This window comes from Corythoichthys intestinalis, chromosome 18, assembly GCF_030265065.1.
Source record: "Corythoichthys intestinalis isolate RoL2023-P3 chromosome 18, ASM3026506v1, whole genome shotgun sequence".
NCBI classification, from domain to species: Eukaryota; Metazoa; Chordata; class Actinopteri; order Syngnathiformes; family Syngnathidae; genus Corythoichthys; species Corythoichthys intestinalis.
Window position 1 is genome coordinate 31,607,690 of NC_080412.1, and position 24,632 is coordinate 31,632,321.

Consider the following 24,632-nt stretch of genomic DNA (forward strand, 5'->3'; position numbering starts at 1 on the left):
ATGAGGAAGTAAACGCTTGGGGATATGACGTCACCGTCGGAGTAAATGACTGGCGTGGCGTCACTTGGCGGCAGGAAAAACCAGTTTGGAAACATTCTTTCCCTTCTTCAACTTCGATCTTTTTGTTTTTTTCGTTAGTCATCTCTTCAAGGACAATGGACTCATCGGATGTGTTCTCGTACCCTGAGGAGCCCGACTTTTCGGCGAACTTTTCGGACCTCAACTCGCGTTTGCGTCCGCGTTTTACTTCAACCGAGCGGCTCTACTGCTCCCTTAACAGAATCCGCTCCAAACCCCGAGCTCCCATACTGACGCCGCGTCGGCCCGCTTCGTTGTCGGACCCGGAAGATGACGGCCCGAACACCACGGATGGACCCGGGGCAGCCGACAGGTGCATTCTGACCGCCCTGAGCCTGACGGAGGTACGCGAGGATGCCGACTCTGGTCCGATGCCATCAGGGGACAACGCGGCCCCGCGGGAGGAGCGCTCCGAGTCGCCCAACTCAGAGGGGCGCAATTCCCCGTTCCAGAGGAGCTACACGACACTGCCCGACCTTATCAACGGGGGGAGACCTCTTGGCAGGCGCAGGACGCTCGGACACGTCAATGACACGGTACTACATATTTTATTTTTTTTCATATATATATATATTTATTTAAATCTCAGATCTTACGTCAAATGGTGCAAGGAGGCGGGGCCCAAGCAAAGGGGTAAATTAGGGACACTCCCTTCTAATTGGCCATAATGCCTTCATAACAAGCAACACAGGCACGAGAAAACTAAATTGTAGCATCAGCTTTTTTGGACTCAAATCGTTTGCCGCCATGAACTCAATTCAGAGTAGGGATGTGATAAAATATCGAAATGGTGACATATCGTGATACTTTGTATCACAAAAGGTTATCGATATGCTCCTGCCAAGAATCGAGATATCGTTTTAAAAACGCGTCAATGTCTAAACAAAAAAATAAAAAGGAACCAACAAGTTGCTACCAAAATCTTCCACCATAATAGTGTCTCAGTTAATTCTAAGGCTGCACTGACGGTGCATGACGCCAAATCCATTTAGACTGGGAATGTTCGTTCATTTGAAACCAGAGCATTCACAGTCATTCTTACGGGTCAACTGGGAACGTTCGTTCATTTGAAACCAGAGCATTCACAGTCATTCTTACGGGTCAAGGTTAACAAGGTTAAAGTTAAAGCTTTAGTTGGAGTTGGAGAACAGCTAGGTGAATAGCACAATTGGTAGGAATAACACAGTTTCCAAGGATAGTCAGGTATAAAATACAACAGTCATTAACACAATAAAAAAATTACTTTTCTATAAAACTTTATGTAATTATTAGGTGCTAGATTTGTCAAATATGGATTATAATGAAATAATAGTTTTGAAAAAAACTGCTGTTGTTGACTCAGTGACCTGATCTAGTAGCTCGCCATTGTTGATGTCAATAATTACACAATGCACATGCTGCTGAAACCAATAAAATAAGTCACACCCAAGCGCCAGCAGAGGGCGACAAAACACCCAAAAACACGAGTAACAAGTGGACATGACACTGTGCTGTCATTTTAATCTGTTTGAGCAGGGCATGTGCATTAAGTGCGCCAAATATTTAAACGTGATTAATTTTAAAATATTAATTACCGCCCGTTAACGCGATAATTTTGACAGCCCTACCCAAAACACATCTCTAGTATTTAGTAGCACCATCTCTGGCTTTTATGACAGCTCTTGCAGTCTCTGAGGAATGGACTTGATGAGTATTCTTCATCAATTTGGTGCCAAGTCTCTTTGATCGCAGTTGCCAGATCATCCTTGCAGGTCGAAGCCTTGCTGTGGACCATTTTTTTCCATTTCCACCACAGGTTTTCAGTAGGGTTGAGATCTGGGCTATTTGCTGACCATGACATTGACTGGATGAGTCTTTCTCAAAGGAATGATTTAACAGTTCTAGCTCTGTGGCATGATGCATTGTCATCTTGGAAAATTACAAACATATTCCCAATTGAAGGGATAAGAAAGCTGTCTCAAATTTCAACGTAAACTTGTGCATTTATTGAAGATTTAACCACAGCCATCTCCCCAGTGCCTTAGCCTGACATGCAGCCCCACATCATCAAGGACTGAGGGAATTTTGATGTTTTCTTCAGGCAGTCATCTTTGTAAATCTCACTGGAACAGCACCAAACCAAAGTTCCAGCATCATCACCTTGTCCAATGCAGATTCTTGACTCTTGACACCTTGTCCAATGCAGAATCTTGACTCTTGACAAGGTGATAGATGTTCATTCCATTTTGTCTGGGAAGGGTCTAAATGGATTGAACGTCTATTGCCGTCAATGGCAAACAAGGAGTTACATCACTCATCATGTCTTTCAAAGGTACATCACGTTTTTATTCAGCTTTTATTAGAGCGATTATCAGAGGTGGATAGAGTATCTAAACATTGTACTCAAGTAAGAGTAGCGTTACTTCAAAATAATATTACTCAAGTAAAGGTTGTCATCCAAAAATTGTACTCAAGTACAAATAAAAAAAAGTATTTGCTGAAAAGAATACTCGAGTAATGAGTAACATTGTTACTGCTTACAATTTTTTTTTCCCTTAGCACAAAGTTATCTATATTGTTACAATGATACTGTACAATAAACCATTACATAACCACATTAAGCCAAAGAAATTGAATTCCGGCTAGAGAAAAAAATGACAGAAATGAAGCATTATTAGTTCAAAGCGCATGAGTGCCCTCTGGTGGACAAAATAGTTCCTAGTTAGAATAGTGAATAGTTACTTCATAGTTACTATTCTGGAATTGAAATGATCCTATCTCCGGTTTTCCCCATTCAATCGGAGCCAAATAAAAACTGGGAGTGAGGTTAAAATCAGCGCTCTCAACCATGTTGAGGGCAACGCTCCATGTCAAATGCTTAATTTTTTATTGTGCTTTAAAGATGCCATGTGATTGAACAGGCTGGCGTGATCATAGAACGGCAAGCTTGCATCTGATTGGTATAATGGAGTCATATGAATATTGTTGCGACGTCTCATTGGTGAAATTGGTAAAGCTACTCTTGGCATCGCTGGCAAAAAAAAATCTAATACAAAGATGAAGAATAAAGAGGAAAAATGGAATGACTTTTATGTAGCCCAAAGTAGCAGAGTAAGAGTAGTGTTTTTTTCTTCACAAATGTACTCAAGTAAAAGTAAAATGTATGGCTTAGTAAAACTACTCTTAGAAGTATACTTTTCTCAAAAAGTTACTCAAGTAAATGTAACGGAGTACATGTCACACGTTACTACACACCACTGTCGATTATCGGCCGGGCCAATAATCGGCGCCGATAATTGGAAATTTTACGTATATCAGCCTTTTTTTTTTTTTTTTTTAATCCAACCGGCCGATATGAAAAAATCTATTTAAAAATGCGTTATTTCGGCTCTGATGTAGCCACGCTTCTCCCTGCTGTCTCCTGCACTAGTATTCACCCCGTCCTCTGATTGGTTAAATGGTAAATGGAGTTACACTTGTATTGCGCGTTTCCACCTTTTTAAGGCCCTCAAAGCGCTTCACACTACCTACTGGTGAAGCAGCACAAGGACGAATGGGTTTTTGTATCTTGCTCAAGTATACCTAGATGAAGTCATCATTCTTGATTCAGCTCAAGCTGTGAACAGACGTACTCCTCTGAGCTCCCAAGAGCAACTTATCTCAACCGATAAGCGCTCAGGGCCAACTCAGGGCCAGCAAGCTCGACTCCCAGTATGGCTCCAAAGAATATGAAACCTGGAGACTTGGATGAAATAAAATCCTCCATACAGAAATTGGAGGTCTCCTTGACTGGCTTGATTCAAAACCAGAATCAAGAAATCATCAGAGAGCTCCGGTTAATTCGCTCTGAAAACGAGAAACTCAAGCAGGCGGTCGAGGAGAGAGATGTTCGCATCAAGAGGCTGGAAATTTTGGCTGACGATCTCGACAAGTGCCGACGCGCAAATGAGCTCATCATTTCTTGATTAAAACTGACGCCTAGCCCAGGTGATACAGTGGCGCAACTGGCAACTGCTAATCTGAAAGAGTATGGAATAAACATGGAACCGCTGGACATCCGTCGCTGCTTTCTGCTCAAATCTGGGGGGAGACGACCGGCGACGGTGCTCATGAAGCTGGCAGACCACAAGACCAAGACTGCTCTGCTTAACCAGCGCCGCCACCTGAAAAGGTCGAAGATTTTTTTGGATGACAACTTGACTCGCCGAAATGCCGAAATTGCAAGAAAAGCACGTCAACTCAAGAAAGCTGGGAAAATAGCCAACACCTGGGTCTCAGATTGCAGGATCCTTGTCCCTGAAATTAATCGAGCTGCTTGACTGGATGCTGAGTTATTGTAAACCCAGATTGTTGATTGTGTTATTGTACAGTTTGTGGCCATCTGATGTATGTACCATGTCTGAATGTGCGTCTTTAGTTGTATGGGGGACGGGGAAACTGATAAGCAAATGCTTCCTCCCGTCTGCCTTTGTCTTCTTCTTCGGTTCCTTCGGGCAAATCATATCACATTTTGTAATTGTCAATGATTGTCAATGATACCCATTATGATGACAATAAATATTTCATTCATTCATCAGGGTGGAGTATCGAACAAGGAACAACTGGGTTGGGGAACAACTGTCATTGAACCACGCCACTCCCTATTGTTGGCTATTATTTTCTATTTGTGTGATTTAATTAACATGCTTTAGGCATTTCATTTCAATCGAGTTCAGTGATTGCATTATTCAATTTTTCACACCAATTTTTATACTTTTCCTGCAATTGAATATCAGCTCCAAAAATCGGTTACCGGCCCCTCTAACTACAAATAATCTGTATCGGTCCTGGAAAACTCATATCGGTCGATCTCTAATTTTTATACCAACATATTTGGAAATTTTTGATTTTTCAAAAATGTAAACATTTTTTACCTCCAATCAATGACACTTAGGTTTAACAAGTTCTTCCTATTGTTGCATTAATTTGCCTTTTAATAGGCTCGCCATTAATTTCTCTAAAATTGTGCGGTTGCAGTTAAAGGAAGTCCGTCGTGAGGTGGAGCTGTCTCGTCGACGCAGCATCAAGCTAAAGGCCCAAGTGGACAAACTGCAGCAGAGCCGACACGGGTCCGGATGGAGTCAGGACCGAGAGCGGGTAACCCCTTCGCTTAGTTAGCACGTTAGCGACGTTGGCCTTTAAATGACGTGCATGTTTGCAGGTGACGGAAGAGATCCTGTCCATCTTGAGGTTGATGCAGACGATGCCCGCGCAGCAGGGAGGCCCCCCACCGGAGCTGCCGCCTCCTGGGGAAAAGTGCCTGGATGCTGCCCTATCCCAGCTGCAGGACATCACCCGCAAAATGGCCGTCAGTGGCATCGCCCAAAAGGTGACTAACTTACGTTCACATTGCAATTCAGATTTTTGGTAAACACAATACGTCTGTGAAGTGACAGTTCTCAAGTCGTTATGCTTTTTTTTTGGGTCAATTTCTTGGATTTTGAGCATCAAAAACCAACATTTTTCTTAATGTGTGTGACATACTAGCAAAGAAATAGGAATTGACCTATATTGTGAACAGTCTTAGGTTCATTTTGCCAATCAGGAGACAGCAAGGTTGCACCTAGTTTTGACATTCAGTGATTTGGGCGGGCTCGTTCCAGTTGACGGAACTTGCGCAACGTTTTTGATCTTGATATAAAAGCAAAAATAAAGGAACTTGCTGTTAGCTATGCCAAAATTGTTGGATCGTCTAAGGTTCATTTTGCCAATTAGGTGACAGCAAGGTCACGCCTAGTTTTGACATTCAGTGATTTGGGCATGCTCATTCCAGATGATGAACTTTCGCAACCTGTTTTTTTTTTTGCTCGTGATCTTAAATCGAAACAAAAGAACATGCAGTTAGCGATGCCAAAATGTCAAAATTGTTTGATATAAAATCTGGCGCTGTGTTCAGGAGGCCAAGTCGCTGGGAAGACGCGCTTCAGAGGATGGCGCCCTGCTGCAACAAGCGCTGAGGGATCGAGACGATGCGATTGAGAAGTTAGTGGCGGGTGCGGGCTGGCGTCTGAGGGCCTGTTTGGCTAATACTTTGCGTGTGTTTGGACAGGAAGAAGGCCATGGAGACGGAGCTCCTACGTTGCAAGTCGGAGATGATGCTGCTCAACAACCAGCTGCTGGAGGCAGCACAGAAACGCTTGGAGTTGTCCCTGGAGTTGGAAGCCTGGAAGGTGGGTATTTGAAAGCTGGCCATCGCGTCAGAAGTCACTAATAAGTGTGGAAACCTCTGGTTACCTCACGATACAAGTAGTGCTGCAACAATTAATCAATTAACTCGAGTTATTTGATTAGAAAAAAACTTCAAATCAAATTTTGCTGCTTTGAGGATTCATTTAATTGGCGTTGTAATGTTTTTTTGAAAGTGTTTGCATTTAGTTTTATTTAGACATGAAAATCTCACCTTTTCGGCGAAATTCGCTGTTTTGAAGTCAAAAAGGGTGACCTACGTGAATTGTGTGAATCCGAGGAGAAAATATTTTTGGGGGGGGTGGGGGTCTAGGTTGGGAGATTTTTTTTCAATGTCGGACGCTTGATTAGAAAGCGGGGAAACCGGCACAAAGCCCAAAAAGCAAACCAGAGTGGCCAAAACATTGATTTATTTCAATGAAACAAAGGAGGGGACACTGTTGTGTCCTGACTCTTCAATATGGAGATAGAATAGTGCCAAAAGAAGTGAAGTTGTAAAATGAAAAATTTCCCCGAATATTGACAAATTTAAACTTGTAAAACAAAAAAAACTAACTTGTATTCCCAAATTTTGCGTTGTAAATTAAAAAAAACAAACAAAAAGCAATGTAATAAATTGTTCTACAACTTGTTTTTTTCTGTTTGCAAGGGAGTTTTTTTGTTCTACGAATGTTTTTTCTTTGCTACGGGTTAAAATTAACCAATTACAAGTGCACAAGTTTTGTCACATTCTTGTCGAGTTTTTGGAGCCAAAAAGTTACCTGTAACCTAGTTGTAAAAAAAAAAAAAAATCCCTGCAAAATGACAAATTTTAACTTGTAAAACAAAAAAAACCACCAACCTGTATTCCCAAATTTCGCGTTGTGAAATAAAAATGAAAAAAAACACAATGTAAATTTTTTTTTCTTCAAGTTGTTTTTTTTCCGTTCGCAACTACAACTGCTCGAGTTTTGTCACCCCCGTGTCGCGTTTTTAGAGACAAAAGTTGTATTACTACTACTGTACGTTACAGTTGTAATTGGTGATTTATAACCTGCAGCAAAGAAAAAACACCCGTAGCACAAAAAAAATCACTTGCAAAACAACTATCTATCTCCATACTTCAATGGCAAGCTTGGCTGGTCGTCAGCCGTGAATGAACACCTAAAGTGCCGTCACCCCGTTGCAATTTTGGAAGATGACAGGAGACATCGTAAATCCATATAACTAACTAACTACATGTTTAATTGAAGTTGCTAAGCCTGTCGCGATATGCAATGAGTCCACTGATCGCACGGTAATAAAAATGAGGGAGGTAATTTTCACTGCTGTGTTTTAATGTGCGTGCTAAAGGCATATGAGACAGTTCCTTTCAGATGTTTATTGGTCATCAACACGCCTTAGAATTAAAGTTCAGACATACAAAATAAGGAAACACATCTATATTAAACGCTGTAAACTAGGGCTGTCAAACGATTAAAATGTTTAATCGAGTTAATTACAGCTTTAAAATTAATTCATCATAATTAATCGCAATTAATTGCAATTCAAACCATCTATAAAATATGCTATATTTTTCTGTAAATTATATATATATTCTGTAAAATAAATTGTTGGAATGGAGAGATAAGACAGAAGATGGATATGGATATTCAACATACGGTAAATAAGGACTGTATTTGTTAATTATAACAATAAATCAACAAGATGGCATTAACATTATTAACATTCTGTTAAAGCAATCCATGGATAGAAAGACTTGTAGTTTTTAAAAGATAAATGTTAGTACAAGTTATAGAAATTTTATATAAAACCCCTTTTTAATGTTTTTGTTTTCATAAAATTTGTAAAATTTTCAATCAAAAATTAAACTAGTAGCCCGCCATTGTTGATGTCAATAATTACTTACACAATGCTCATGGGTGCTAAAGCCTATAAAATCAGTCACACCCAAGCGCCGGCAGAGGGCGGCAAAACTCCATAAAACACAATTAACAAGTGGTCATTTCACGCTACTGACATTTAAATCTGTCAGAGCGGGACATGTGCGTTAATTGCGTCAAATATTTTAACGTGATTAATTTAAAAAATTAATTACCGCCCGTTAACGCGATAATTTTGACAGCCCTACTGTAAACGTTAGCATCGCTACATTAAGGCTAATGGGGAAAAAAGACAACCTACTTTAGCCTGCTATAAAACATTGATAGTCTTCTCCAAAACGCAAACTTGCAGTTAAAAGGTGACACTACAAAAATGAAAAATCGCTGGTTAAAAACATTTGCAAATGAAAAGAATAAAAATGACTACTGACACCACATGCAATGACAAAAAGAGCTTTTTTTTTTTGCGGAGTGTAAAGCTTATGGTTAGCTTGCGGTTTAGCGAACGTACTTCCGGCGAACATTTCAAAATAAAAGCACGTCTTGTTCATCATGTAAATAACCATTTCTGGAGTTAACCCCACATACTTCAGAATTTAGATTCTACACTAAGAATAGCTTTAAAATGACACCCTTTATGAAAAATCTGATTGGCAATATAGGCCTATAGTAGTATACTATAATATTAATGCTAGATATTTTTTTAAAGAATTGTTTTGAATCATGTTGGAAAGGCGAAGTCAGTGTTCCAAATCTGTTTACATTCCATTCTTTTGCACTGGTTAATGCAATCGGCATTTGACCGCATTGTTTTTTTTGTGATTAATTGTTGTTATGTATGTGTTTATTTGTACTTTAATAAAGGATTCAAACGTTCCAAAATGTTTTTGTGAATTAATAAGCGTCATCAAAAGTTTCATTGTTAGTTAAAAAAATAATAATAATAAAAAGGCGGAAAGATAATTAGTTGACTAATCGTAAAAATAGTTGGCTGACTAATCCGGAGAAAATTAGTCAATTGGGACAGCCCTACAGTGTACCGGAACATATTTCCTCCACACCCTTCTCACCTTTTTAATCCCTGACCCATTTTCATGCCTGTTTATTGATTTTAGTGAATACACTCCCCTCTACTGGCAACAGTGAATATGACATAACTCGTGTAACATGGCCGAATCCAGCTTCACGTTAAGGTCAACATAAGGTTCTAAGTTTTTGTTTGAGCTAATGTTTGTTGATGTCCAGTATTCGTAATTTAGTTTAGAAGTATATTTAGAATTTTTTTTGTGGGAATATGTGTTGGAGCCATCTGTTAGAGCATTGTTTAAAAAAAAAAAAGGATTTAACCTAGCAGACTTCTGCTATGCAAGTTAGCCGATTGTTCTTTTGTTGTACTTTGATCCTCATTTATTTTATTCTGTTTGAGGTAGTTTAATTTTAAATGCATTTATTGCCCTTGTGAAACGTAAGTGCAATTCTGCAGTTTGAAGAAACACTCAGCTATTTGATTTTGTATTCGCATTTAATGCTCTATTGAAAGTGCAATCTTGGCAAGGCAAAATAAATATTATTGCATGCATAAACCCTTGTTTTACATCCCTTAAATTTGTTTCTACAACGCGTAAAATGTTCGTAATCCGATTACTCTATTATTTTAACCGATAGATTATTCGATTACGAATATAATCGATAGCTGCAGTCCTAGATACAAGGCTCACGATAACAAACAATCTCACGATATGCGATACAAAAATTATCGATACACAGGTCAGAAAATCATTCTATAATATTCAGCAATGCAATCAATTTTCATTGTTTTGCTGTAAATAGGAATAAGTTTATCACTAGTAGACGTCCAGTCGGTTGAACTGGGAGGGATAACGCAAATGAACTAATTTTCATTTATTGCCATCCCTCCCACAATGGCAGCTAATTAGTTAATTTTTCAGGTCATATTCTGTTCATTTCAGGACATTTACGGGCCACTTCTTGTTGATTTTACATTACTGAAGAGGAAGTGACTTGAGAATGTCTCCAAATGAGTAGCAAGTGACCCAAAATCAACAGGAATTAACAGTGCTTAATATTTGTAAATCATAAGGTGCCGGAACTCAAAAGTACATAAGACAGCGCAGGGATGACAAGATGGGCACAAATCCCAGAACATACGCAGAAAATGGTGCTGAAAACAAAACGCTAATGCCCACTTGCCATGCTGTGGGACTTTTTTTTTTCTTTCTTTGTACTTTTCTGACTCGTTTCAGAAAATGGTGCTGAAAGCAAAACCCTAATGCCCACTTGCCATGCTGTGGGACTTGTTTTTTTCTTTGTGCTTTTCCGACTCGTTTTGAACCATCTTCCTTCTTCTTGAAAAAAGACAGTAAATGCACCCGTCTTTTTGGCATGTTGAAATACCGTATGATCCTGGTTGCTTGCTCCCCAAATGCCGCAAATTTCAAGTTTTTTTTCTTTTATATCAGGGGCGTGATTTGTTGGTCCAGCTTTTCAGTGTATCAACAAATCTCCGACTTTCAAATAACGTTAAATTTTTATGAACAACATGCAAATCTTTGGATTTGTTCTATGAATGAATTTATGCATATTATTATACTGTAATGTCAGTAACTATGTGCAATATTCTTATATGTTTTCCGAGGCACCCTGAAGTGCACTCAGTGTTACTGTTGTTTTGGTCACGTGATGTGGGAGTGAGAAAGACAGGCACACCCTGCCGACTCGAGAGCCACAAGTTGTGTTCGCGCTGTTAGCTCGATGTGTTAATAAAGAAACAAAGTTGTCAGCACGTCTGTGTTCGATACCTTTGTCAACAAAAAGTTCAAAACAAGACACTATGCACTGTCCCTTTAAGAGACGCTGGGATCTTGTTCGGGCAAGATCCGGCACAAATTAACCCCTGGGAGTTAACCTGTAAATGCCCTAAAATGAACAGGATATGACCTGATACTGCCCACAAAACTAGGAAGACTGACTGTGAATGCTTTAGGTTCAGTACCAATGACGGCGCTAGACGTCAATGGTACTTAAACATATCATAATCTTTTGGGCTACAAAGTATCGTAATACATTCATCTTTTCGATATATTGTCACAACCCAAGTTACAATTCCCCTTTTTCTGCGTTTTAGGAGGACATGCAACTTTTGCTTCAGCAGCAGCTCCATCTGCAGCAGCAGCTGGAACAAAACTCCAAGAAAACTTCTCGCATGGGCATACTGAGAAGGAACAAGGCGCCCGTGCAGCGTCCCGCCAACTTCCCGGTAGCTCCCGGGCCCGCCTCACCCGATTCGCCCACTCCACAGAGTCCTACCCAGGGCTTTATCGGCCGGCCACAGTTGTCGCCCGGCCGCCAGACGTCCACCTGGAGGTGGAGGAGGAACACCGGGGGGCAACCTACAACCGAGGCCCCTCAGCTCAGGGTCGATGACGGCTTCCAGGTGGTTTCACTCAACTGATGTGCGACGACCACGTTTAGGAAGAAATCATTTAAATAACTGGCTTTTATTAACGAGGGCTAATCATCGGCACATGAACATTATTATGTATACAACATGAGAAGGACAATGTTACATCAGGGTAAATATATTATGGATTTCTTTGATTTAAAACTTTGATTGTAAATAAAGCCACAACATTTACTCACCTTTCATATTTATACTATATAGACTACTAATATGTTTACATGGAGAGTATATATTTGTATGTCAGTTCGATGAATTTGCTTTTAACTCACTAACTCAATGCCCGCTTTTTAAAGCCAGACAAGTGCTACATCACAGATGCTACAGAGAGGAATAATTGACTTCCTTCCCGAAAATAATGTGGATGTAAAAGTTGCGGAAAGTCCTATCGGGAAAAAAAATGCATCATACATCACTTCATGAATACTAAACAACAGATAGCACAACCCTCAAAGAGCATAAGCAACTTGTATATACAGTATTAGTATCTATAAATACGGCAGTGTGGTAGTTGCAGTGTTCCAACGTTCTCTCAGTGCAATCCTATACTGCAGGTTTTTCACTGCTAATTGTACCTGTAAATCCTTATATGGCCTTCATGTCTTCAGTGTAGTACATTACAACACAAAATGCCGGGTAGCAGCACTGAGCTTGATGCATCCAAAGTAAATGCCGGAAGTGTTGAGTGCTGGGTCTTCTCTGTTAACGTTAAAGTGAGAGAGTAATTGTACGAGACCATTTATGTTTATATTCCTGTATTAGCCATTTTGAGTTCATAATGGTATTGACAGGCTGATTAATAGGGGGCCTGTCTCCGTCAAAGCTGACCAAGTGGAAACAAGAGTTTTTTACGTTGAAAATGCTTGTGTATAAATGTGTAAATGCCTCAATTCTTTAAAGATATGGACATAAAAAAGTAGATTCTTGGGCCTTGTCCACACGTAGCAAGGTATTTGGCAGAAAGAAGATATTTTTCTACTGTTTGACCTATAATCCACACGCGCATGCAGATTTAAACCAGGGTTCTTAAAAACGACGGGGAAGGTGAAGATTTGCGAATTCTGCGTTTGTGGTTCCATCATGTGGACACTTGCCACGTTTACATGGAGCCAAATATTCCAATTACAATCGGAATATTTGTTCAAACCGAATAAATGTGTTCCATATGAACACCTCATTCGGAATGAACAGGCCCAAACCGAATGGAATTTCATTCCGATTCACGGGGTGGAATATTCCTTTTCCCAAACCGATTAGAAGTAAAATTATATCATGTAAACAGGGAAGCGGAATGGTGTCTGGTTGCGTTCTTTCTGCACATGCTCCGTACTGACATGGTGACGTCACTCTGTGACGTAAGTAACGTCACTTGCAACATGGCTTCCAAGCACAGCGCACCAAATTGGAGTCCGGCGGAAAGATTGTATTTAATTCAAACTTTAAAAGAATTGAATATAATTGCTCGCTTTGACGGGCGTAAAACGAGGAACAGTGAACTATTTAAAAAAGTTCACGAGAGGTTACACGAAGCCGGAATAGACCGGAGCGTTGACCAGATTAGAAACCGGTGGAAAACCGGCTACTACAAGGCAAAAGAGCAAAACAGCAGAAGCGGATACGACCCCACAAACACAACAAGTGGGTTAAAGTTAAAAAAGCAGCACTCCGACGATCGAGCTCCATGTTTTGCAATGTGACGCTTTGTTTTGATTAATCTGCGCATGTCAGACGGCAGTTGTCAAACGTCCTTTCGGAATAAAGGCAGACACATGTAAACGCTTGATCGGAATAGATGAAGTGACATGTAAACAGCTGATCTGAAATTCCCATTCGGAATGATTTGAATCGGTATGAATAAAAGTCAGCATGTAAACGTGGCTACTGATAACCGAAGATTTACGTCACTGGCCGCGACAAATTTTGTCCTCACGTCACAAATGAGACCAATTTTTACATTTGGAGTATATTGAATAGGCGCTTTTTTGCTTCCATTTATTTTACAAACTTGCTGTGCTTCTTATTGAATAATGGGTATTTTGGACAATTATTTTATTGTTTTGAATGTACTTAAAAATGAATGAAAGCGCTTGGCTGTGGAAGTTTTTTTTCTTTTTTTTTTTCTACACAAACGTGCAGGTGTGGACACAATTATTTTTCCCCGACGTATTAGGGCAGAATCCTCGTTTTTTTTTTTAAAAAAAAACCTGCTACGTGTGGACAAGGCCTCGGTTAAAACAAACAAAAAAAAAAGGTCAGGTAGCATTTATTTTACATAAATATGTCGAATGTGATGCTCGTCTTTGAGTCACTGTGGCGCCACCTTACTACAACAAAGAGCTTTGTACGTTGAAATTCTTTTGAATAAAAACTTAATCCCTGAATTCTTTATAGAAATTGACTTAAAACAGTCTCGATTCTTGGTTAAAAGCAAAATAAAAACAAACAAAAAAACGGGCAGTATACCCGTAGTAGTGGCCCGAATATAAGACGGCCATGATTATAAGACGACCCCCTCTTTTTCAAGACTCAAGTTTGAAAAAAGACTTTTTGAACACCAAATTAATTTTTATACAGAAAATTACAGTACATCTGAAACAAATGATTATAACAATATATTTGAGAGAAAAAGCATGTTGTTTTGCCTCATTCAAATCTTAATATCTGAACATTTAAATATGTAAACTAAAGTGCAATCACATTCGTAAATGAACGGCTTCTGGTTTTTGAAATGTAAATAAACCAATCTATTGTGATAAAACAACAAAAATGCAAACTGGTTAAACTAGTAGCTGAGATCTGTCATGACAGAACATCGCTTCAATGATATCTGGCGCCATCTAGCGTCGTGAATGGGGAGAGTAGCTGAGATCTGTCATAACAGAACATCGCTTCAATGATATCTGGCATCATCTAGCGTCGTGAATGGGTATAATGTCTAGACCGCGAATATAAAACGACCCCCTCTTTTTCAATCTTATTTCAATGCAAAAAAACACCGTCTTATATTCGGGCCAATACGGTAATTTATTTTACGTAAATATGTCTAATGTGCTGCTCGTCTTCAAGTCACTGTGGCGCCGCCTTACCACAACAAAGAGCTTTTTACGTTGAAATTCTTGTGAATAAATGCTTTAATCCCTGAATTCTTTATAGAAATGGACGTAAAACCGTCTCAATTCTTGGTTAAAAGCAAAAAAACCGGGCAGTATAATTTATTTTACATAAATATGTCGAATGTGCTGCTCGTCTTTAAGTGACTGTGGCGCTGCTTACCACAACAAAGAGCTTTTTACTTTGAAATTCTTGTGAATAAATGCTTAAATCCCTGAATTCTTTATAGAAATTGATGTAAATCAGTCTTGATTCTTTGTTAAAAGAGCAAAGAACCGGGCAGTTACCATTTATTTTATGGTGTTATATAGCGCTCAAAAATATTGCGAAAAATATTTGCGATGCAAATGCCATAGCGGCTTATTTCGCCCAGTTTTTTCCACGTTTCAAAATGCATACATGGTACGAAAATTATAATAATTACCTTGAATCCTCGAACAAATCACTACTGAGACAATCCTTCCTGTTTGTATGCAGTACAGCTTTTATACTTTTATCCTAAATCCGGCGTTGAATCACTTCATGTGTCCCTGCGACCGACTGCGAATAACTGAGGCGGATTGTGGGATGGGCCCCCTGCTTGAAGGCGTTGCGCGGTGGCTGGCCGAATTGACCCGTCAATACAATTATGAAGTCTATGCGTTAGCCATTTTGACTTCTCACCTGATGGCGGTGTTAGGAACGAAGGAAGGAGACAACAGAGCTGATGAAATCCAATGGTTTCTCGGCGTGAATCCAGTGGCCTGCCTCCGGTATGTACTGAATGTCAGCGCACGGGAACAGACGCTCGATTTTTGGGAAATCTTCGGAGCTGGGGCAGGTGCGTAACACGACATTGTTACAACCCCTAGTTCGTACGTCGCCGGATGGATGTTATACCTGATGTAAGCAGATTTAGCTCCGCCCAGAAAGAGTGTTGGGCCCTGGTAGGTGGAGTCAAAACTTGGGAAACTCATAAGGTCGTTAAGGTGCGCCGAGACGGCGTCCAGGTTGACCCTCCAGGTGTAATGCCCGTTGCGTTCCACCAGGTTGGTGAGCAAGAACTGTCGCAACGAGTGTTCCTAGACACAAAAAGCTAGTCGATTAATCTTATCAACTGGTTAGTTCGAATAATTTAGTGCGTGGCAGAATCAATTTTAGGAGATGTAAAACAGGCTTGCTAATATTGTACTTTCAAAAAAAGCATTAAATGCAAATACAAAATAAGATTCCCTGAGTGTTTCTTCAAACTATGCAGATATGCCCTTTCATTTAAAAATAAATTAAAATGCCTGAGCTTACAGCATACAAAACAATAAATGAGGATCTAAGTACAACAAAAGAACAATTGGCTAACTTACCATAGCAAAAGTCCACTAACTTAAATACTATAATAACTCTAACGTTGTTTTATAATGCTCTAAACAAATTGTTCAAACACACATTCCCACTAAAAACTGGCTAAATATGCTTATAAACAAAATTACGAAAGCATCAAAAACATATTCGCTCAAACAAAAACATACCTTATGTCGGTCTTAACAGGGGGCAGCTGAATTCAGCCAATTTAAATCAATTACGTTATATTCATTGTTGCCACTTGAGGGCAGTGTAGCCACCCAAATCAATCAAACTAAATGCAAACACTTTCAAAACAAACCATTATAACGCCACTCTAATTACACGAATACTCGAGGCAGCAAAATTTTATTCGAAGCTTTTTTCTAATCGAATTACTAAAGTTAATCGATAAATCGATGCAGCACTAGCACAATCATTCACAGAATCTCCCCACAAGGTGACTGACCTTGACTCGGTGACGCAGCTGGTCCTCGGCGGAGCGTCTGGCGGTGGAGCGCGGTAGATCGCTAGGGACGTTGACGTCCCGCATGGCGTCAATGTACAAGTGGAAGTCGCTTGTTGTATTGCTCTGTGCCGGGCTAATGTCCACCACAACCAACCGCTCTACCAGTGCTGGCTGCCAGCAGGGAAACACCTTTCAGTATTTAACCCACAATATCCTACAATCAGCGTATGAGATATGACCTGAGTGAGGGCGGTGGTCATTGCAGTCTTGCCACCCATGCTGTGCCCTATCAGGACACACTTGTCGATATGCAACCGCGTGAGAAGTTGCAACAGGTCGGCGCTCATTGCCTCGTATGTCAGCTCAGGGTGGTGGGGACTGTTGCCGTGGTTACGGGCATCAACGGTCAGCACCTGACTGGACAAAAGGACGATGAGGACGTGTAAACGTTGAAGTGTATACTGCGTACAACGGATTAGGATTCCGATCAGTGTTGATATGTGTATGCGTTCACCTTACGACCAGTCCGCTGGACCAGTGATTTGGCTATGGATTGAAAGTTGGACTTGCTTCCAAACAAGCCGTGCAGGAAGACTAGCGGCGCACCACTGTCGCTCTTCCCATCGAACACGTCATAAGTCAGGTTGACTGTGCTGGAACAACAAATGCGATGCGGCTTGTATTATTCTTACGCTTGAATGGTTAGCATATAGACTCAGTGATGCAGGTAGTGGGGTGCTGAGGGTGCTACAGCACCCCCTGGTGTTGGGGAGAGAAAAAAAATGTTTTTGGTGCATGCTTTTTTTTTTTGATAACAATAAATGCTAGGGCTGTCAAGCGATTAAAATTTTTAATCGAGTTAATCACAGCTTAAAAATTAATTGTAATTAATCGCAATTCAAACCATCTTTAAAATATGCCATATTTTTCTGAAATTATTGGAATGGAAAGATAAGACACAAGACGGATATATACATTCAACATACGTACTGAATTCGTTTATTATAACAATAAATCAAGATGGCATTAACATTATTAACATTCTGTTAAAGGGATCCAAGGATGGAAAGACTTGTAGTTCCTAAAAGATAAATGTTAGTACAAGTTATAGAAATGTTATATTAAAAGCACAATTCTCATGAATATATACAAAGAAAGAATGCAACTCACAAGCGATGCATGTATAAAACACAAACAGTGCGATGAGACTGCGAGAACTGCCACTGAATACTGGATGCAGACGTTAGCTGGTCTGTATAGCACTGTCTATTGGTATGAGTTCGCATCGACATATAATCACGTCAGCAGAGCATGCTGAAACCCATAAAATCAGTCACACCCAAGCGCCCTCAGAGGGCGACAAAACAACAAAAAACAAATGCAAGTCACAAGTGGACAAGACACTGTGCTGTCATTAATCTGTTTGAGCGGGTCATTTCGCACATGCGTTAATTGCGTCAAATATTTTAATGTGATTAAATTAAAAAAATTAATTACCGCCCGTTAACGCGATAAATTTGACAGCCCTAATAAATACATAATAAATATATATGTCGGAAAACACAGACAACACTGAAAAAGCAGTTACTGCTCTTGCACTCCTCTTTAAAAGAAACTGCTTTATTATAAGTAGGGTTGGGCATCGTTTGAAATTGAACGATTCCGGTTCCGATTCATGTTTTGATTCCGGTTCCAAACGATTCCCGATTCCGATTCTTTTAAGAGGCTATGTCAGTTTTTGAAATTAAATGAACTTCTCACAGGGCTAATTATAACTTGTATATAAATATCAGTCTTTAAACTAGAGCAATTTTTTTCCCACTCGGTAGTCAGGGCATCGAAACAAGGAATTGAAATCTAAAAATTCGAACGATTCCCGGAGCATCGGAGTGTTAGAACTGGTTCCCAACGATGCTCGATGCCCAACCCTAATTATAAGCCAAAAGAACTATTGTGTTTGATAGAACAATATGTCTATATGCTGCCATAGCAGATTCATGGCGCATTAAGCCCCCGAACTATTTTTAATTTGTCCGTTTTACCCTGGAAACCCCCGTTTACAGACGTCGCGCAACCGCTTTTGTTTCAACCTAGCCATAAAAAGAAGGTAAGTCATCATATTTATTATTCCAAATGTCTGTCATTTTTATCTTAGAATCATTAACTGATGTCTAAAATTTAGTTTAAAAAAAAAAAAAAAAGACTTTAAAAAATTATTCACTTGCATATTTTAAACAAATTACGTCACAATGAAAAAAATGGCGTCTGTAAAAAAGTCACGTATATCTACCTCATAAATAACTATCGCTAAATTGTATTTTTTTGTTACTTTCGCATTTTCCCCAATATGTTAGATGATAAATAATCGATCCAAAGATTAAAAATTAAAAAAAAAAAAAAAAAAAAAGTTTACGAGGGTAAATATATGAAAAAGAAAATCTCGATCTCTTGATGTCTGCGATTTCTGCATCGCAACCCTTGTTATATTACCATTTTTCACCCATAAAATCCCTCAAAAATCCAGCTGTGGCCATTCACAGATGTGTCTTGACACTCAGTGATTTTTGGATCAAAACAAGTTAAGTATGCGATAATATCTCGTTAAAGTCATGGCGTCCGTAATTCTGCTCTCGCGTGCTCTCACCTCCAGATAGGATTTTGCTGTTTAAAAAAACATTTAAAAAAAAGAAAAAATGCCCTCCAGTCCAAAATATTTCTTCCCCCAGAAAATTGACATTTTCAGCTTTCCAATGAAGTATCACAAATGCATATTGGACACTTTTGAAATTTGGCCAAATTGGGTGTCTCAGAGCGGAACTTCAAGTCACCTGAGTGTTTTACGCCATATATATATATATAATTTATATACAAACACAGAGGAGGCGTTTAGCATGGCACATATTTTTTCTTTACAAAAACAGCGACATTTTCTAAAATTCAAATCAAGGTCGAAAATGAAGATGATTGTCCTTTGGTGTCTTTAAATAGCTAAGACATGCTTGCATTGTAGCCATATTATTGTTTTTTCTTGCTGTTGAGCTGCTGCTGTGCAGAGCGCAGTTTGATGATCAAATATGTTCATGTGTCATTGCGCCCTCTAGCTGCGGGGGCGCTTTTATTCTCAATACAAAAACTCCAACACACACTCTAGGTGAAATAGAACGCAGTCTTTGTAGTAGCCTAGTAGTAGTACATAAACTGTCCAGCATGTGTGTGTACTACCATTGTGCGTGCCTTGTATGGAGAAAACACATGAGCATGACAAATTTTGGATGGGAAAAATTTTTAAAAAGTGCCTCAGCACCCCTGCTGTCAGTAACTTCCAGCGCCCCTGAATATACTAATGGGAGTTTTAAAATGGTAATGGTAATGGTGTTATACTTATATAGCGCTTTTCCTCCTTTTCAAAGTAAAATAAAAGTATCACTGCCGGGCAAAAATAAATATAGTATTTGGGTCTACCTAAAACTGTACAGTATTGACTTTTTTGACATTGTGAATGACATTGTATATTAATGTCAAGTAAATGTAGTGAATGACAATCTAAAGTAGTGTAAAGACAATACAGTGAGTGATCTCTCGAAACTTCGCACCCTCAGTCCATCGTAGGGCTGGGCGATATGGCCTTAAACATGTATCACGATAAATTGAGCAGATTTATCTCGATAACGATAAATGACGATAAATTCGCCCAAGCGGACTGTTATATAATTTGAAAATCTGAATCAATGCATGAAATACAGATTAACTATTTCTTGTTGATTTATTTACCAGCATTCAATTTGATATACTGTATTTAACAATTGTACATGCAGTCTAAACATTAAGTTTATAAAAATGTATTGTAAGCAATAAGAATTCAAGTTAGAGCAGGGCGGTAAACCGAAAATTTACCGTCACCGAAATTCTTAACGATGACCGACGTAATTTTGACCATGTCGGTAAATTCGGTAAATTAATAAAACAAGAAAATATAGTCTTTTCATCCCGCTTTGATTCTGTTGTTCGTCTATGTTCATTCCCCTTTAAGAAAGCAGTCAATGGGCTTACGTAGAGAGTCACGTGATCATCAAGAAGCCAATCAAACAAAGGCCTGGTAAGCTAACGCTAGCAGCTAACGCTACAAGCAAAACGTGATGGAGTGTGGCTTAAGGGAGGTTCACCAAACTTTCACCCGACATTTAGTAGACTCTTGGTGGCATCCAGACGGACTTTCGCCCGCTGTCCTCCCTTGTTCTCACGATTTCCAGAGATGGTGCTTTCGTGGCTTTCTACTGGTAGCCAGGCTAACGCTAGCTAGCGGCTAACGCTACAAATGAACGTGATGGAGTCGGATAGCGGCTCTAACCTTGTCGAAACGCCTGAACTTAATGAGTGGATTGGGCACGGACAGCATCTAGCAACTACTATGTGGCGTTATTTTGTATCTGTCTGTGTGTGATTCCTCTGATAGCTTTTGTGATGGTAAAGCATTCAGCATAAAGTACAATCCAACGGCGAAACTTACAATGACCGAGAAATGGCCCCAGCTATTTTTCTGTATGTGCTTATTTCTGTGTCATTATTGCTATCATAAAATCTTAAGAGTTTCATTTGAAAAAGATCAATATAGCTTTAATGTGTGTGTGTGTCTCTGTTTGTTTGGGGGTTCATTTGTGCGTGCATTTATTAAAAAATGCACTGGGGGGGGGGGGGGGGGGGGGCTGAAACCATAAAGTAAACACTTGTATTTAATAATTATGTCACAGCAGCCATTAACAATAAGTTGTCTTTTTGAAGTGTACTGTTCAAGCTGCAAGTCATTTGTGTTACAATGACATGTTTGCACAGGCATATTGATTTTGATTTTGATAATGTACATTGTTCAAGGGGGTGGGGTGGCATGGCTCAGTGGTAGAGTAGTTGTCCCCCAACCCAGAGGTTGTGGGTTCGATTCTCTGCCCTGATGAACTTGCCTAAGTATCCTTGAGCAAGATACTGAACCCCACATTGCTCCTGGTGCTGCGTCACCAGTAGGTAGATGGCAATGTAGTGTAAAGCGCTTTGAGCACCTTGAAAGGTGGAAAAGCGCTATACAAGTATAAGACCAAGACCAAGTCATACACGCTGTTATAAATGTTCATACTTGAATTCTTATTGCTTACGATACATTTTTATAAACTTAATGTTTAGACTGCATGTACAATTGTTACATACGGTATATGAAATTGAATGCTGGTAAATAAATCAACAAGAAACAGTTAATCTGTATTTCATGCATTGATTCAGATTTTCAAATTATATAACGGTACGCTTGGGCGAATTTATCGTCATTTATCGTTATCGAGATAAATCTGCTCAATTTATCGTGATACATGTTTAAGGCCATATCGCCCACCCCTAATTCTAGTATGAACATTTATAACAGTGTGTATGACTTGAACAATGTACATTGTCAAAATCAATATGCCTGTGCAAACATGTAATTGTAACACAAATGACTTGCAGCTTGAACAGTACACTTCAAAAAGACAACTTATTGTTAATGGCTGCTGTGACATAATTATTAAATACAAGTGTTTACTTTATGGTTTAAGGGTTTTTTTCCCCCCAGTGCATTTTTTAATAAATGCACGCACAATAAAAATAGCTGGGGCCATTTCTCGGTCATTATAAATTTTGCCGTTGGATTGTACTTTATGCTGAATGCTTTACCATCACAAAAGCTATCAGAGGAATCACACACAGACAGATACAAAATAACGCCACATAGTAGTTGCTAGATGCTGTCCGTGCCCAATCCACTCATTAAGTTCAGGCGTTTCGACAAGGTTAGAGCCGCTATCCGACTCCATCACGTTCATTTGTAGCGTTAGCCGCTAGCTAGCGTTAGCCTGGCTACCAGTAGAAAGCCACGAAAGCACCATCTCTGGAAATCGTGAGAACAAGGGAGGACAGCGGGCGAAAGTCCGTCTGGATGCCACCAAGAGTCTACTAAATGTCGGGTGAAAGTTTGGTGAACCTCCCTTAAGCCACACTCCATCACGTTTTGCTTGTAGCGTTAGCTGCTAGCGTTAGCTTACCAGGCCTTTGTTTGATTGGCTTCTTGATGATCACGTGACTCTCTACGTAAGCCCATTGACTGCTTTCTTAAAGGGGAATGAACATAGACGAACAACAGAATCAAAGCGGGATGAAAAGACTATATTTTCTTGTTTTATTAATTTACCGAATTTACCGACATGGTCAAAATTACGTCGGTCATCGTTAAGAATTTCGGTGACGGTAAATTTTCGGTTTACCGCCCTGCTCTAGTCCATCGCAGATTTTTTTTCAATTAAAAAAAAAAAAACAACAAAAATATGAGCTGTCCCGAGCCGATTGCTTAGTCTCACTCTCCCTCCCTCCTTCCCCGCTTGTTGTTGGTCAGGCAGTGGGAGCACTGGAGTTAATTATTAAAGTTAACAATGATTGACAGATGTTGATGTTGCCAGAGAACCAAGCTTCAAAGTGCCACATGTGTCAATCATCTATTAACTAGTTAAACAGTTGCTGTGGCCACTCCTTGTGTGTAAGTGAGCAGCTTTGGATTTGAGTGGACTCACTCAATGAAGCATTTGATAAAGCCAAGCATTTTTCTGCTTTATTTCTGATTAAAAATAATTTGTCGGGACAGTAACATGTTCAAAACTTATCATTACATTTTAAGTGCTTAAAAACAATTTATTGAAATATACATATATATACGCATACGTTTTTTAAAATTATTATTATTATTATACTTTGAGGAAAAAAGTGGAAAAAAAAAAATGTTTCCAATGCTAAATCTGAATAAATACATTGAACACACACACAAAAAATGGGGGTATGGGGCGCTACTTCGCGGTTTTTCACTTATCGCGAAGTGTTCTGGTCCCCATTAACCGCGAAAAACGAGGGACCATTGTCTATCTTATGTGGAAATGTTTGTTTTTGTATTGCACCCGATGCTGCTAGCAGTCACCTGCTGGTGCTGGTCAACCTAGCCGAGCTAGCGAGCCTCCGTGCGAGCGGCAGCCGACAAGAGGTCCGAGAAAGAAGAGGAACAAGGCTCATTTGCGTCGCGTGGACCAGGTGGCACAAGGGAGTCATTGCAGCGGGGCTTCCCTAAAACAAAAACGTAAACTTGGCGTCAACTCAGCTCCATGCGGGCCTTTTCAGCCCGGAACAGTCGCTAAATTGCCAAGCTAGCCACTGACTGGAAGGGAGGGCGCGAATGATAAATAGACACGACGCGCTAGCTAGACGGCGTGCCTATTGCGACGTTTATCTAGTAGGGGCGACGCGTCGTCACGCTCCACTGGCTTTCAAACAGTATATCAACAAAAACGAAAACTTTTCATGCATATTGGTGCTGCGTACAATTGGAGGAAATGTACATAGAACCACAGCATGGGAGCTGTGAATTTTATTATTATTAATACTGTTTTAAATATATCTGTGATTTTCTTTCGTATGTTCTAAATTAAAAGCTTAGCATGCTTTAAGGCATTGGAAATAAAGATCTCGGTTGAGAATGAGCAGATTTTGACTAGTTTATACTGTGTAAGCCTTGATGTAACTGAGAATCTTGCCCCTACCAACATGGCCGCTGCTCAGCACGACTTTTGTGCGGCGCGGCCAGATGGAAACGTGCTTGTGCGTCCTTACGTCACCAGGCGACGAAAGATGATCGCTTAGGACGCTTGTGCGTCAAGTGCGTACCGTAGTAAGTAGTAGTGTTTACATATTTGCTAAAACGTACTTGTAAATCGGACCTAAACATACCGTCACAAGTTCACAACCATAAATTCTAATAATTTTTCAATTAATACAAGAAAAAAGTGACACTCTAGCTTGTTTTTCGCAAGTTAATCATTTTTTCGTCAATTATTCTTTTTTTTTTTATATATCGAGGTTTAAAATAGCTCGTACTGCTGCTTTTTTTTTAATATTTTTTTTTATTTTTCTACCTCTAGATGTCGGCATAGGGTTATATGTGTGATTTTGATGTTCCGGACTGATTAATGACGAATCATTTTTTTAAGTTCACATGAATGACTATATTTTTCATACTCTTACTCATACGTCAGTGCAATGAGAGTGACGTCCTCCC

General features: G+C 39.6%; 2 protein-coding genes across 2 annotated transcripts; one reads left to right on the forward strand and one right to left on the reverse strand.

Moving 5' to 3' along the window:
• Window positions 1-28: 28 nt before the first annotated feature.
• On the forward strand, window positions 29-14,960 carry bicdl2l (bicaudal-D-related protein 2-like). Its single transcript, XM_057821141.1, has 6 exons — window positions 29-614; window positions 5,074-5,193; window positions 5,258-5,425; window positions 5,993-6,078; window positions 6,146-6,266; window positions 11,290-14,960. The coding sequence occupies exons 1-6, from the start codon at window positions 156-158 to the stop codon at window positions 11,614-11,616; spliced, it is 1,281 nt and encodes a 426-aa protein (XP_057677124.1). The 5' UTR covers window positions 29-155; the 3' UTR covers window positions 11,617-14,960.
• On the reverse strand, window positions 11,264-23,757 carry abhd11 (abhydrolase domain containing 11). The gene is made up of 7 exons (XM_057821142.1): window positions 23,502-23,757; window positions 17,034-17,172; window positions 16,759-16,932; window positions 16,520-16,690; window positions 15,613-15,794; window positions 15,397-15,544; window positions 11,264-12,321 (listed from the first exon to the last, which is right to left on the reverse strand). Exons 1-6 carry the CDS (start codon window positions 23,627-23,629, stop codon window positions 15,409-15,411), a joined length of 930 nt encoding a protein of 309 aa, XP_057677125.1. The 5' UTR covers window positions 23,630-23,757; the 3' UTR covers window positions 11,264-12,321; window positions 15,397-15,408.
• Between the last annotated feature and the right edge of the window lie 875 nt (window positions 23,758-24,632).

What these genes read in the sequence shown, in the direction of transcription:
- abhd11 (XM_057821142.1), bottom strand. Translation starts at nt 23,629, where the DNA reads ATGACTCCCTTGTGCCACCTGGTCCACGCGACGCAAATGAGCCTTGTT. An exon ending in TCCAGCGGACTGGTCGTAAG is followed by an intron (nt 16,933 to 17,033) that starts GTGAACGCATAC and finishes TTGTCCAGTCAG; the next exon opens with GTGCTGACCGTTGATGCCCG. An exon ending in TGACCACCGCCCTCACTCAG is followed by an intron (nt 16,691 to 16,758) that starts GTCATATCTCAT and finishes CCCTGCTGGCAG; the next exon opens with CCAGCACTGGTAGAGCGGTT.
- bicdl2l (XM_057821141.1), top strand. Translation starts at nt 156, where the DNA reads ATGGACTCATCGGATGTGTTCTCGTACCCTGAGGAGCCCGACTTTTCG. An exon ending in TCGGACACGTCAATGACACG is followed by an intron (nt 615 to 5,073) that starts GTACTACATATT and finishes GTGCGGTTGCAG; the next exon opens with TTAAAGGAAGTCCGTCGTGA. An exon ending in CGAGACGATGCGATTGAGAA is followed by an intron (nt 6,079 to 6,145) that starts GTTAGTGGCGGG and finishes GTGTTTGGACAG; the next exon opens with GAAGAAGGCCATGGAGACGG.